Genomic DNA, 16,338 nt, shown 5'->3' with positions numbered 1-16,338 from the left:
CAGGCGGGTTGAGCAATTTACCGACACCTCACTCCAGCTGAATTAGACAAACTCATGTGTTGGGCTTTGAGTTGTAACGCGGGGTTTCTCCGCCCGGGTAACTGTCTTACACACTCTCACCCTGAATCTGTGAAAAGGGAACGAGCAGAAACTGACAGCAGCTGAACAAATCCCCAGTTACAATGGGGCACGGACACCGCTCTGTTTCATTGCAGAGTGGGGGAGAGGCTGGGTATAGTGCATGTCAGTGAGATACCGGGAAATTTCAATTGAATATAAATCATTTCATTGTAAAACTGGCTCCCAGCGCCGGGACAGGGACATTTGATTCGGGGATCAGCTCTTTCCTGAGAGACGTGGGCGGCTCTGAGAAGAGCCTTTGTGTTCAGAGGTTTACAATTTGCTCGGCTGGTTTCATTTCTTTCCTGGCGCTGCTTTCTTGGCCTTTGCTGCTTTCACTTTGGGCTTGGCCTTCGATTTATCCACTTTTTTTAAAGCCTTTCCGCCCGTGAGCTTCTTGGCGGGAGATTTTTTCTTCAGCGCTGCTTTCTTCACCGCCTTTTTTGGAGTTGCCGCCTTCTTGCTGCTTGTTTTCTTGACTGTTGCTTTCTTCGCTGGGAATTTCTTGGCTGCTACTTTCCTGGCTGGAGATTTCTTAGCTGCTGGTTTCTTTGTTTTCACCTTCTTGGCCGCTGGTTTCTTGACTAAAGATTTCTTGGCTGTTGGTTTCTTCTCCTTCTTTCCCACTTTCCCCTGGGATTCCTTCTTAGGGATTTTGAAGGAGCCGGAGGCGCCCTGTCCCTTTACCTGCACCAGGGAGCCGCTCTCCACCTTCCTCCTGATACTTAGCCTGATCTGGGAGCCGAGCTTCCCCACATCGACACCGCTGCCAGACAAAGCTTTCTTTATCGCGGCCAGGGACATCCCCTTGCGATCGCTGCAACCCGCCACAATCTTGAGGATCTGTTCGCCTAACTTGGGACCGGCTGCCTTCGATCGGGAAGCCGCCTTCTTCTTCTTGGGAGATTTGACTTGAGCGGCAGCGGCTGGAGGAGCCGTTTCGGCGGCTGCAGTATCAGTCATATCCGAGACTGTGTGGAAAATCTCTCTGACAGTGAGAACTGGATCAGAAATGAAACCAGTGGTGGCGGCTCAGAGCAACTTAAACACAGAGAGCGGACGGGGCAGAGACAACCTGCTGTCAGCTCCCGGCTCCTCCAGCCTCTCTGTGTTTCTCTCTCCTCATAAACTCCCCAATTCCACTTCAAATTGGACATTTCAGATTCCCACACTCGCTTCCTTCTGGTAACAAAATCCGAATCTTTGTTGTCGAGAAAGTTCCATCCGAATTAAATGCAGCAATTTCGATTTAAACCCGTTTCTTTGCGGCTTTGATCGCGCCCTCTCAGCCGAGCGCTGACTTCTTCTCTGTGTTTCCACTGAAATCTTGAAATTAATGAAAACTTTGCCTTAAATTCTCTCTTCAGGGCTGAGCAGGGGAGCAGCGCGATCCTATGACAGGGAAATCTTGTGATTTTATACAAGAATGACTCGGAAATCTGGCGCTGAGGCCGGACACACAAACACAGTGACATTAGTCTAACCCGCCCGCCCCTTTAACACACTCGCTGATACAATGTTCACATCTACACATTGACAGGACAAACTGTGTCTCAGATTTACAGCTCCCAGGACAGGCTTTCCTCTCCTCTCGGCCTGTGCTGTGGATTCTCGGGGATTAGTTGTAGTTTCCCAGCTCAGTAACTGTTAAACCCTCTGAGACCGGAGCTGCTCACAGTGTCTGATCCCCAGATTCAGGAGGCTGCAGCCAATCACAGCTGTGCCTGAGTTAACCCGTAACTGGTTTAAATTATTATCTTGTTCACAGGCAAATTTACTTTTGATCATTGGAGGGGGCATCGAATGAAGCTTTGTGGGTAGAGTTTAGGAATAAAAAAGGGGCAGCCACATTGTTAGGTGTTTATTATAGACCCCCAGATAGTCAGCGGGAAATTGAGGAGCCGGTATGTGCACTATTTGTGGAGGTGGGTAAAAACAATAAAAATAGGGGGATTATATAAGGTGATTTCAACTTTGCCAAAACTAATTGGGGTAGACATAGTGTTAAGGGTTTGGATGCAGTGGATTTCTTGAAATGTGTACAGGAGAACATTTTAGGTCAATATGTAGAGGGTCCAATAAGGGACAGTGCATTGCGGGACCTAATTCTGGTGAATGAAGCTGGACAGGTGGCTGAGGTGGTGGTGGGCGAGCATTTTAGTGATAGCGACCACAACATGGTACAGTTTAAAACAAAAACAGAATTACCTGGAAAAACTCTGCAGGTCTGGCAGCATCGGCGGAGAAGAAATCAGTTAACGTTTCGAGCCTTCATGGCCCTTCAGCAGAACTGAAGCATAGTTAGAAGAAGGGAGAAATATAAATTGGTTTAAGGATGGGTGGGGGGGGGGGGGGGGGGGGTGGGGGGAGAGAGAGAGAGAGAGAGAGACATTGAGGGTGTGGTGATTGTGGAGATGAGCAGATAATCAAAAGATGTCACAGACAAAAGATGTCTGTGACGTCTTTTGATTATCTGCTCATCTCCACAATCACCACACCCTCAATGTCTCTCTCTCTCTCTACCCCCCTCTCCCCTCCCCCCTCCCACCCACCTTAAACCAATTTATATTTCTCCCTTCTTCTAACTATGCTTCAGTTCTGCCGAAGGGCCATGAAGGCTCGAAACGTTAACTGATTTCTTCTCCGCCGATGCTGCCAGACCTGCTGAGTTTTTCCAGGTAATTCTGTTTTTGTTTTGGATTTCCAGCATCCGCAGTAGCTTTTAGCTTTTTGTTTTTATCGTGGTACAGTTTAAGTTTGTTATGGACAAAGAAATCGACAAGTTGCAAAAAAATGTTTTGGATTGGGGGAGAGTCGATTTTAGTAAAATAAGGCATGATCTGGCCAAGGTAGACTGGGAACAGTTACTTGTGGGAAAATCTACAGAGGAACAGTGGGGGGTGTTCATAAAGGAAATGTTCCCTCTACGGTAATAGGAAGGAGTTACAAGCCCAGAGAACCATGGATGACCAGAGATATTCAGGTTCCGATGAGAAGGAAAATAGAGGCTTTTAGCAGGTGCAAGGGAAGCAAATCAGCAGAGGCATTAGTGGAGTACAGAAAGTGCAGGGTGGAGCTTAAGAAAGCAATTAGGAGGGCAAAGAGGGGATATGAGAAAGCTCTGGCTAGTAAAAGTAGGGAAAATCCCAAGACATTCAATAAGTATATCAATGGGATGAGGATAACCAGGAAAAGAGTAGGACCCACAAGCGACCAATCTATGGGTGGAGCCAGAGGACATCGCTAGAGTGTTGAATGAATACTTCACATCCGTCTTCACCCAAGAGATTGAGGATGAAGGTACCAAACTCGGGGAGAGAGACTGTGAGGCTCTTAAGCATATTGATATAGGGATTGACAAGGTATTGGAGCTGTTGGCAGGCTTAAAATTGGACAAATCTCCAGGTCCGGATGATTTGTTTCCCTGACTGCTAAGGGAGGCAAGGGAGGAGATAGCAGGGGCTCTGACCCAAATTTTTAATTCCTGAAAATTGTGAGGTGATACAAAGTGAAGTTGTAATTTGACAAGGATGTGTTCAATGAGCGACATGGCACTAGGAAGTTCTGAGGAACAAAGGGACCTTGGCGTGTGTGTCCATAGATCTCTGAAGGCGGAGGGGCATATTAGTGGGGTGGTGAAAGAGGCATATGGAACACTTGCCTTTATCAATCGAGGCATAGATTACAAAAGTAGGGAGGCCATGTTGGAGTTGTATAGAACCTTGGTGAGGCCACAGCTGGAGTACAGTGTGCAGTTCTGGTGGCCACATTATAAGATGGATGTGAGTGCACTGGAGGAGGTGCAGAGGAGATTCACCAGGATGTTGCCTGGGTTGAAACATTTAAGTTATGAAGAGAGGTTGGATAGACTTGGTTGCTTTCGTTGGAGCAGAGAAGACTGAGGGGCGAACCGATCGAGGTGTACAAGATTATCAGGGGCATGGACAGGGGGCATAAGTTCAAGGTGAGGGGCAGGAGGTTTAGGGGGGATGAGAGGAAAACCTTTTTTACCCAAAGGGCAGTGACGGTCTGGAATGCACTGCCTGGGAGGGTGGTGGAGGCGGGTTGCCTCACATCCTTTAAAAGTACCTGGATGAGCACTTGGCACGTCATAACATTCAAGGCTATTAGCCAAGTGCTGGTAAATGGGATTAGGTGGGTAGGTCAGGTGTTTCTGACGTGTCGGTGCAGACTCTGTGGGCCGACTGTGATTCTGTGATTTGAAGATAGACTGTGCGCACTCAGCCACCAAACAACAGTATCGCATCTTCATGTGGAGTTCAAGAGAGAGGGGGTGGAGGGATAGACAGAGACAGACTGAGTGAGGGCGGTGAGACACAGACAGTTGCAGAAATCCTTGTCCAGAAAGATTCTCATGGAGAGGCAGAAGCTGCAGTCTCAGATCTTAATGATATTGTAACTGAGACACATTATTAATCCCACACACAGGAATAATGCTGTTTTTTAACAGAAATGAAGCAGTATAAAGATAATGGTCCAGTTCTAAAAATTGTGCAAGGTCAGTGGGACCAAGAGTCTTTATATCTTTGAAGGTGACAGGAGATTTTGAGGGAGTAGTTAGGAAAGCAGATGGGAACTATGGTTTCATCAACAGAGTTACTGAGCATACAAGCAGGGACGTTATGTTTAACATTTATAAATCTCTGGTTAGGCTGCAACTAGACTATTGCGTCCATTTCTCGTCACCACATTTTTGGAAGGATGTGAGAGTCTTTGAGATGGTGCAAAGGAGGTTTACTAGAATAGTTCCAGGCATGAGGGATGACAGCTGCAAGATTTGTTTGTGGAATCCGAAGCTGCTCTCCTTGAAGCAACCGAGATTGAGGGCACCACCTCAATGCAGCTTGAGACTTTACTCTGCTAAACTACAAGTGTTCACCATATTTAAACAGTTTTGGCCACGTACAAGAACATCCTCCAGATTCCGATCTTGTCAACATGTAGGTTTACATTAAACAGACAGGTCTCTGGTACAAAGGTGACCCTACTTTCACCCAGGCAGAGACCTGCCTTCCTATATAAACTGGGACCACCTGTCCTTCCCCTATCGGTTGAAGAACACACTTAATCTATGTTATTGCCATCCTCTGACTCCAGTTTAACTCCCAGGACCTTGCTGGTGATTGCAAACCCTGAGGGTGTACAAAGTTTGAGAGTGTATAAGGTTCACCTGGTTTAACTGTTTAATTATTGATTTACTGATTTGCGCTGGCCTGCCTATAGATTCTAATTTAAGTAATTCATTCCCTTATAATGAATTCTCCCTTACCATAAATTCTCATTTACTTCCTTCCCCCGAACAGTTTCAAAGCAGAATTGTTCACGGAATGTTGTAAAATTCTGCGCATGCGTCATTCCGACCAACCAGAGCTCAATGGGTGGGAGCGGAATAGCGCATGCGCGCTGCTCTCCCCCAGCTCCACCTGGGACAGGAAGAGCCGCCAATGGAGGGACCCCGATCCTGGGGGAATGGAACAAACAGCAGCCTCCTGGGAGGAGGGAGACAAAATGGCAAGAAGCTGTTATTGAACATCATTGCTGCTTTCTCCCCACAAAGCAGCAGTGAATATTCCTGGTTGAGTTCCCACACCCCAGGTTTGTTGATATTGGACAGTGAGGAGTGGGAACAGAGCCGGACAGTCAGGATGTGGGGAGTTAGACAAAGAGCAGCTATTGCAGGCACAAGTTGAGAAATAGGACGGGGACTTTTTAAACGGCGGCTGTTTGGTTTCGGTGACAGTTTTATTCTTGGAGATGGTGGCGTAGCAGGAATCTAGAATTCCAGGTTAATGAACATAAGAACAGAAGGAATAAAGAGCAGGAATAGGCCACTCGGCCCCTCGAGTTTTCTCTGCCATTCAGTAAGGTCATGGTTGATCTGATTGTAACCTCAACTCCACATTCCTGTCTACCCTCGATAACCTCTCACCCACGTGCTTTCAAGAGTCTACCCCTGCTTTAAATGTATTCAGAGAATCCGCTTCCACCCTCTTTTGAGGAAGAGAGTTCCAAAGACTCAAGACCCTCAGTCAGAAAAAAAATCTCCTCATCTCTGTCTTAAATGGACGACCCCTTATTTTTAAACAGTGACTACGAGTTCTAGATTCTCCTCCAAGAGGAAGCATCCTCTCCACATCTACCGTGTCAAGAAACATCAGGACCCCCTCAGGATAATGTTATGGAGGCGAGGGATCAAATCCCACCACAACTGCGGGTGACATATAATTATTATAAAAAATCTTGAAAGTCACGTTGATAAAAACCCATCTGGTTCATGCAATCTCCTGCTCCTTTTGAACGAATATACATTCCGGAGACATGGGCTCACTGCCGGACTAACTTAGTTCCAACAAAAACAGAAAATTCTGGAAAACTCAGGAGGTCTAACAGCATCTGTGGAGAGAAAGACAGAGTTTACCTTTCATGTCTGTATGACTCTTAAACGTTAACTCTGTCTTTCTCTCCATAGATGCGGTTAGACCTGCTGAGTTTTTCCAGCATTTTCTAATTTTCTTTCAGATGTCCAGCATCTGCACTATTTTGCTCTTATCTTACTGTGCTGTTGGTGCTTGTGGAACTGATGTCTCTGCTCTCTGTGAGTGATACTGTACTTACTGTGTGAGAAGGAGCTGGCTGCACTTCTCCTTTTGTCACGGAATCACTATTTCGATTCAGCTGCTATCAAACCTTTGCCTGTCGGAAGAAAAAGGTATTTATAATAATTCAAAGAGAGTTGAGGCAGCAAATACAAAATGGACCAACGCATTTGTTTCAATTAATAGTCAATACGATAAAACAGAAAATTAAAAGCAGCAACTCAAGCAGGGCCTGATCTGAAGCGTAATTAGAGCGAGGCAACAGATTCTGGCCTTGTCAGCGACTCCTACAACCCGTGAACAAATAAAAACATAAGTGGATCCCGAGAGTGGGAAGTTGTAATTTTAACTGTACAGAACTCCCTGCTCTGTCACTCAGTCCCATCGATGGAGCAGTAGATTGTTTCTGGTTGGCATGAAATTGTTGTAAAATGATCCAAATCCTTGCTCTGCTGTAGCTGGGTGCTGCAGCACTGTCGTGCAATCAGACACTGACTCTGTTCAGAGAGAGAGAGATAGAGACTGGAAGCAAATCATCCTCTATCCCGATGGTCTAAATAATAATAAGAATAACGGAGACATTCAGATACAGAATTAATCCCACTTCCCCTGGCAGTAATGGGGTCTGATAGACACAGAATGGTTCCCACATTCACATTCAGTACCACTGTCTGATATAGAATTAATCTCACCCTCACATATAGTTCCAGGCATTGGCCCATAAAGAAGGAACCCTGCTCTCACAAATTGTTCCAGAGACTGAGATGCAGAATGAATCCTACACTCACAAACACTATCTGTGATTGACACATACAGAACAAATCTCGCTCAAGTCCAATAACAGAGTTCTCAGGATGTATCACACAATCACATTCATCACTAGAAGGTAACAGATACAGCTGAGAATTGACGACTGTTGTCCAGTTGCGAATTAACCAGATTTTCACACAAGAAGAGGGAACATCTGAACACGACATGGAACACATTAACATGACAGGGAAAACTAAGGCCCCTGAAAGAAAATAATTACCGAATAGAAAACAACCTCACTGAGCAACAGATAACATCTTTTCAGAACAGGGAGCACTTTGAAATAACAGAGAACATTTTAATGCAGCTGGGAACACCTTTGCACGACAGGGAAGCGCGTTACACACCGGTGAGGATCTCTCAACAGCAGAAAGCACATTTACACAATAGAGAGCACAGTTACACAAGAGAGGGCACAGTCACACAACGGAGAGCATTGTTACACAACAGGGAGCAGAGTTAGACAACAAAGGGAACAGTTATACAACAGAGTACACAATAACATAATCGTGAATACAGTTACACATCAGAGGGCACAGTTACACAACAGAGAGCACAGTTAAACAACAAAGGGCACAGTTAAACAGGTGGCACAGCTACACAACAGAAAGCACAGTAACACAGCAGAGAGCATAGTTACACGACAAATAACACAATTACACAACAGAGAGCACAGTGAAACCACATAGGACGCAGTTACACAATAGATGGCGGAGTAACACAACAGAGAGCACACTTATACAACAGCGAGCACAGTTATACAACAGAAGGCAAAGTTAGACAACAGAGGTCACAGATAAACAGCGAGCACAGTTACACAACAGAGGGAACAGTGAAACAACAGAGAGCACAGTTGAACAACAGAGAACAGAGTCCTGCAACAAAGAACACAGTTACACAGCAGAGAGAGCACCGTTATACAACAGGTTGCACATGCAGAAAACAGAGTGCACAGTTACAAAAAAGAGGGCACAGGTCCACAACAGAGATCACCGTTACACAACAGGGTGCACAGTTACACAACAGAGAGCGCAGTTACACAACAGAGCGCACAGTTACAAAAAAGAGGGCACAGTTACACAACAGGGTGCACAGTTACACAACAGAGAGCACAGTTACACAACAGAGAGCACAGTTACACAACAGGGTGCACAGTTACACAACAGAGAGCACAGTTACACAACAGAGAGCACAGTTACACAACAGGGTGCATAGTTACACAACAGAGATCTCCGTTACACAGCAGGGTGCACAGTTACACAACAGGGTGCACAGTTACACAACAGAGAGCACAGTTACACAACAGAGAGCACAGTTACACAACAGGGTGCACAGTTAAACAACAGAGAGCACAGTTACACAACAGAGAGCACAGTTACACAACAGGGTGCATAGTTACACAACAGAGATCACCGTTACACAGCAGTGTGCACAGTTACACAACAGGCTGTACAGTTACACAACAGGATGCACAGTTACACAACAGGAGTCATTATTACTAACAGGGGACATCCCTGTGCAGCTGGGAACAGTTAATAGAAATGAATCGGTTCTCCATCTCAGTGTCTTGTTAATTTGCTCGACATCTTTCTCTGTCATCTTGTGTATCCTGACAGTCTCTAGCTGCCTTTCTGTGTATGTGCATCTGTCTGTTTCTGGTGTTACGCAGTGGAATTGTGCAGCCAAGGTGATCCTCCCAACACGTTCAGGTGACTATTTAGCTCCCTAATACACAAAAGTAATATTCATCAACTAGTGACAATAGGCAGCAGAGTGGCGCAGCGGAAGCGTGCTGGGCCCATAACCCAGAGGTCGATGGATCGAAACCATCCTCTGCTATTTATATACCCACTAAAATAAACTTTTGCTTCTACCCACAAACTTATCTGATTTGTAGGATGGCATCTCGCTTCCTGTAAATGCTTCAGTCAGCAACAAATATCTCAAATTGCTTTTATTCACACAAGGATACTAGCTGCAATTGCCGCAAACACACACCAGCCGAGACCAGCTCATTTCTCGCAAAGAACTGGCACATGCTGAATGTTCTTCTCCCGTTCACTATCACTCCATTTTTACCTGAATAGGAAACTTCTGAGGTGGATAAGTATAGTGAAATTGATATTTATTACATGCAGTCTGTCCGACCTATATGACAACCTGCAGTCATTCATCATTCTAATTTGGACAACAGCTTCATTCACTGCGACATGTACCATCGAGGACGACAGAATCATCATAGTGAAGACAGCATCATGTCAAAGACAGTTAATCAATATTTGGGTAGATATCAGCGTTCAAGCTTAATTAATGGTTTAAAACTGGGATAGTGAAGTTTCCTTCATTGGGCCCTGCATCAGATACCTTTTATACAGAAAACACCTTTGAGAGCCTCTGATTGTTTCCTTTGTCCTGTTAGTAGCTGTTCGGAATTTAATGTGTTCAGTTTCTGGCTCCTTCTGCCCTTACAGACCTTACTTAAGGTGAAAATTGTAACATTTCTGTGACCTTTCTTTGCCTCTAACATATTGTGGTCACTCATTGCCAGATGCTCATTTACTGTCAGAATATGAATTAATTATCTCTCTTTACTTGTTACGAAATCTAATATAACATTTTTCTCTTGTGGTTTCCAAATCAGGGTGGACGGCAGGAGAGGTTAAATGACAAAAAAGTTGATGGTGCAAGGTTAAGGTAAATGGGCAAGTAACAAAACCAAAGATGTGTCCAAAGAAGGTGTGAATGATGGAATGATGAACAGCTGCCATACAAATGCAAAAAACAAGAGAAAAATGTGAATTCAGCCAAAATATACAATGGAAAAGATACACAATGTGGATTGAGATTACATTCACAAATTTTTGTACTCAGTGTTGAGACTGGAAGGTTTTAAAGTGCTCAATTTAAAGATGAGACAAGGTTCCTCAAGCTTACATTAAGATTCATTAGAAAACTGCAGGATGCCGATGACAGAAAGGTCAGTGTGAGGACAAGATGGAAACTTAAAATCACAGACGATTGGAAACTCAGCGTCGTAGTTGCTGACCGAGCAGATGTTCATAAAATCAATCACTGAAACTGCCTAACATAGATCAGACCACCATTGTGAGCAGTGAATGCGGGGTGCTAAATTGAAGAAAGTATACGTAAACCACTGTTTCAGCAGGAATGAATGTTTTGGTGCGGACAGGTAATATTCCATACCAACACTGCTAATTTACCTTCCTTTTTTCTCAACTGGTTATCTCTCCTCTCTGTGATTGACAGGGCCCTCAAGCATTTCTGTTCCATTTCGTGAGCTCTGCTCTCATCACTTCCCTCTCTCCCAGAACAACGATAGGCTTCCCTTGTCCTGACTATCCTCCCCACCATCTCCCACATTGAATAGATCATCCCTAGTCATTTCTTTGTAAGGCAGAGAGTTGTCGCAGTTTTAAATCCTCTGCTCGAAATGGTGTTGCAAGCCTAATCAAAATAAACTTTCAAAAGTGATACGAGTAAATAACGAAGGGAAAATATTTTAAGGCTATGTGAAGGAGAAGGGGAGTGGAACTGATTTGTTTCTATAGGGCTTGCACAGAAAGGACTAACACAAACGTTTCATCCCGTATCGATGATTAAAATGAAATGGCGGTAAAGGCTTCCCAGAATACGCTGGGGGATATAAAACGGCCTATCTCTCCAAGAAGGGCCGCACTACGCAGGCGCACGCAAGTCCACCGGAAATGATGGGCCAAATGGCCTCCTTCTATAGCGTAACAATTCTGCGATTCTGTGAATTCACACTCACAATAACAGAGACTGACTGACTGAGAGTTAATTCCACGCACTCAGTAACAGAGGCTGACAGATTATTTGTTTATTCTTCGCTCACATACAGTAACACAGGCAGACTAATAAGATAGTGTGGAACTCACTCTCTTACCTTCACTCAGTCTCTGTTGTTGTAAGTTAATTCCTCACTGAAATATTAATGGAAATTGACAGATCCTCAATTCCACTCTCAGATGTCACAACAGAGACTGGGAAAGAGAATTCCACATTCACAGTAACCGAGACTGACCGATAGAGAATTAATTCCACACTCACATACAGTAACAGAGACTGACATAAGGAGTTAATTCCATATTCTCATACAGCAAGAGGCTGACAAAGAGTGAATTCCACACTCATATACAGTATCAGAGACTGACAGAGACTTAAATTACACACTCACGTTCAGTGAGTGATGGACAGAGAATCAATTCCACACTCACACGCAGATCAAACTGAATTAATTCCACACTGAAATACAGTAAAAGAGACTGACAGACAGAGGGTTAATCCCACACTGACAAATTAAAAATATAAGAAAGAGAAGCAGGAGGAGGCCATTCAGCCCATCGGGCCAGCTTTGCCATTCAATAAGACCATGACTGATCTGATTGTAGCCTCAAACCCACTCTCCCACCTGCCCTGTAACCCTTGACTCTTCTGCTGATGAAAAATCTGTCTAACTCAGTGTGAATATATGCAATGAGCCAGCCTCCACTGCTCTCTGAGGTGGAGAATTACAAAGATTAAGGACGCTCTGAGAGAAGAAATTCCTTCTCACCTTCTTCTTAAATGGGAGATGTTTATTTTTAAACTGTGTCCCCTGGTTCTATTTTCCTCACAAATGGAAACACTCCTCTCAACATCTACCCTGTCAAACCTCCTCAGAGTCTTATATGTTTCAATGAGATCATCTCTCATTCTTCGAATCTCCTATGCAGATCAGCCCAACCTGCTTAAACATTCCTCATAAGACAACTCCTTCATCTCAGGAGTCAGTCTAGCACCTCCGTGAATTGCCCCCTATGCAATTATATCCCCCTTTAAATAAGGAGACTCCAACATAACACAGGACTCTCGGTGTAGTCTCACCAATGCTGTGTAGTTGTAGCAAGACTTTCCTACTGATATTCTCCGCCCCCCCCCCCCCCGGGAATAAAGGTCAACATTCCATTTTCCTTCCTATTTACTTGCTGCAGCTGCACATTAACTTCTTGTGATTCATGTACAAGGAGATCTTGATCCCTCTGTACTGCAACATTCTGCAGTCTCTCTCCACAGTATCACTGCATCGAAGGAGGCCATTCGGCCTATCAAGTCTGCACTGGCTCTCTGAAAGAGCATTCTACCTCGTGCCATTCTCCTCCCTTGTCCCCGTAACCTTGCACGTTCTTTCCTTTCAGGTAGCAATTTAATTCCCTTTTGAATATCTCAAGCAAACCTGCCTCCACCACCCTTTGAGGAAGTTTGTTCCAGACTCCAACCACCCTCTGGGTGAAAAAAAAATTACATTTTAAATGAAACTTTGAGCCTATCTCACATCACATTTACTCCTTTTGCCAATTATTTTGAGTCTGTGCCTTCTGGTTCTTGATGTTTTATTGAGTGGGAACAATTTGTCATTTATTTACTCTGTCCATACCCCTCAGGATCTTGAATACATCCCTCAAGCCTCCTTTAAGCCGCCTTTTCTCCAGGGAAAACAGCCCCAACCTCTCCAAGCTACAGTTCTTTATCTTGGAATCATGCTTGTGAATCCTCTGTGTACTCTCTGCAATGCCTTAACATCCTTCCTTAAGTATGACACCCAGAACTGGACACAGTACTCCAGATGAAGCCTAAATAGAGACTTATAAAAGTTGAACATGACCTCCTTACTCTTCACAGAATCACAGAATCTTGTACTCAGTGCCCCTATTAATAAAGCCTAAGTTACTATATGCTTTATTACCTGCTCCCGCAACATTACCCACCATCTTTAATGACATATGCACATATACAATGCAGTCCCTCTGTTCCTGCACCTCCCTTAGAGGGTCTCCCTTTATTTAATACTGTCCCACTATATTTTTCCTACCAAAATGAATCACCTGGCACTTCTCTGCATTTAACTTCAGCTGCCACTTGCCTGCCCAATCCACCAACATGTCTAAGTCCTTTTGAAGTTGAAGACTATCCCAATCACAGTTGACAATGTTTCCAATCTTCGTATCATCTGCAAATTTTGAAATCATGCCTTGCACACCACAGTCTAGGCCACTAATATATATATCATTTGAATAATGTGTTGTTTTTCTATTCTTCCCATCAAATTTTCCCACATTGTATTTCATCTGCCAAATGTTTGCCCACTGATTTAACCTTTCTATATCCTCTTGCAGACTTTTGTTACCCCTCACAATCTGCTTTTCCATCTATTTATGTATTGTCTGAAAATTTGGTGATGCTCTCCCCACTCATCTGAGTGATTAATATAGATTGTAAATAGCTGAGAACCCAGCACTGATCTCTGTGACACTCTACTGGTTACAGTTTGCTAACCTGAAATTGACTCTCTGCCATAGAGTAACAGAGACTGACAGACAGAGAGTTAATTACACACATTATTATAGATTGACAGAGAGTGAGTTCCACACACACATAGTGTAACATTGATTGATAGAGTATTAATCCTGCACTCACACACAGTAACAGATTGACAATGTTTGTGCCACATTGACACACAGTAATGGAGACAAAACGATTGAGAGTTAATCCCAGGCTGTCATACAGTAACAGAGACCAACAGATAGAGAAATAATTCCACACACATATAAAGTAACGGAGACTAATGTAGAGTTAATTGTGCACTCTTGTACAGTCACAGAAACTGAGAGAGAGTTAATTCCATATTCAATTAGGGCAATAGAGACTGAGAAAGAGATAATGCTGCACTCATATACAGTAACAAAGACTGACAGTTAATTCCACTCTCACACGCAATAATAGAGATAAACAGAGAATTACTGCCCCACTCACAAACAGTCATAGAGAATAACAGAGACAGAATTAATTCCCCCTCACTTACACTAACAAGATGGACAGAGAGGTAATTCCACCCAGAAATGTAGTAACACAGACTGACAGATAGAGATATAATTGTGCACTCATGTACAGATTGACAGGTACTTGGAATTAGTTAATTCTAGATTCACATACAATAACAGAGATAGACAGATAGAGAGTTAATTCCACACTCTTGTACAATAAAAGTCACCTGGTTCTCACTTGAAGAATTCACCTGACATGCATCATACAGTCTTTTCATTGTTTCATCATATTTTCTATCTTCTTCTTCATCAAAGGAGCTCTGGCTTTGGTTACCCTCCCTTTCCCCCCCCCCCCCCCCCCCCTCATTGGAATGTACCTAGTCTGTACCTGAAACATCTCCTCCTGAAAGATCACTCATTCCTCTGTTACAACTGTCCCTGTCAGTCTTTGGTTCAATTTTACTCTGGCTAAACCCCCTCTCCTCACATTGAAGTTAGTCCTCTTCCAATTTAGAAGTTCTACTTTTGATTGCTCCTTGCTCACCTCAAGCTTATGATACGATGATCACTCTTACCCAAGGGTTCACCCACAGACACTTGGTTCACGTGGCCAACCTTGGCCCACCTCATTCCCCAGCACCAGTTCCAGCAATGCCTCCTTCCTAACTGGACTGAGAACATTCTGGTCGAGGAAAGTCTCCTGAACACATTTCAGAAACCCCTGGATATCACCACTCTACAGCTCTTGTCGCTGGTTAAAAATAAGGGGTTGCGCATTTAAGACAGATGAGATTTTTTTTTTCTCTGACAGGGTCTTGAGTCTTTTGGACTCTCCTCCTCAATGGTGCTGGAAGCAGAGTCTTCGAATATTTTTAAGGCAGAGGTTGATAGGTTCTCGATAGGCAAGGGTGTGGTGGGGAGGTGAAATCTTATCACGGGTAGGCATTTATGTGGAGTTGAGGTTACAATCAGATCAGCCATAATCTCATTGAATAGTGGGGCAGGCTCGTGGGGCCGAGTGGCCTCCTCCTGCTCCTAATTCATATCTTCCTATGTTCTTAGACACCTCTGTGATTTCCCTGCAGACTTGCTCCTCTATCTCTCTCTCACTATTTGGAGGCCGATTTAATATCCCCATGAGTCTGATCATCCCCTGACTATTTCTCAGCTCTAACAAATGAATTCTGCTCATTTCCGGTCAAGGACATTCTCTTCCCAATATTACAGTGATTTCCTTAATCAGTCCCGCTAACCCACTTCCTTTTTTCCCTTCTCTATATTTTCTGAACAGTTTGTATCAGTGAATATTCAGCACCAGTCCTCACCATTTTTAAACCACGTTTTCATCATTGTCAAGCAGCTGGAGACACTTCCTGCACATGTGGCCCCCAAGACACATGAAGTGTCCTAAGGTTCCCACATGGGGCAGGAACTGCAAACAACAGGTCTCAGCTGCCCATCCATGATCGAAAACAAACCTCTATTCCCTCTTTTAGAATCTAATTAGTACCTTGTTTAAATTATTAATTTTATTAAATGCCTCTCAACCTGCTCTGCACTAATACTCTTATTATACTTACACTTACTGTTATACTTACTCTGATTGTAATGTTTAATTTTCCAGCTCCTATTTATCATGCTCTGACTATTTATTTTAACCATGGCCGGTTTGCTCCAACCCCTCCCTCACAGCTCTTTATTCCCCCCCCGTCACTCTTCCCTCCTTCTCTCTCTCACTGCTGCTCTCGGGCTGCTCTGCCGCTGCTCTTTATCCACCCTCCAGCCTCACTCAGCTCTCACTCTCACTCTCGGCTCCTCCACAGTCCCACGTTTCTGACTGTTTAGGAAATTCTCTGATCTTTGCTCCAAGTTGGATGATCTCATGTTGACCACCATCGGCCATGGTTTTTTTCACTCACTGAATCTGTCAGTGATGCTTTGAAACTTGC

The 16,338-nt window shown here is 44.1% G+C and overlaps 1 protein-coding gene and 1 non-coding gene across 2 annotated transcripts; one reads left to right on the top strand and one right to left on the bottom strand.

Moving 5' to 3' along the window:
* Window positions 1-414: 414 nt before the first annotated feature.
* Window positions 415-1,083, bottom strand: LOC144670456 (histone H1-like). Its single transcript, XM_078532951.1, has one exon. The coding sequence runs from the start codon at window positions 1,081-1,083 to the stop codon at window positions 415-417; it is 669 nt and encodes a 222-aa protein (XP_078389077.1).
* Window positions 1,084-9,314: 8,231 nt separating this feature from the next.
* On the top strand, window positions 9,315-9,386 carry trnam-cau (transfer RNA methionine (anticodon CAU)). The gene has a single exon. It is a non-coding gene; the product is annotated as a tRNA-Met (tRNA).
* Window positions 9,387-16,338: the final 6,952 nt, after the last annotated feature.

This window comes from Cetorhinus maximus, chromosome 31 (genome assembly GCF_964194155.1).
Source record: "Cetorhinus maximus chromosome 31, sCetMax3.hap1.1, whole genome shotgun sequence".
Classification (NCBI taxonomy): domain Eukaryota; kingdom Metazoa; phylum Chordata; class Chondrichthyes; order Lamniformes; family Cetorhinidae; genus Cetorhinus; species Cetorhinus maximus.
Note: the sequence above shows the minus strand (reverse complement) of the source record. Positions and strands in the feature narration are given on the sequence as shown.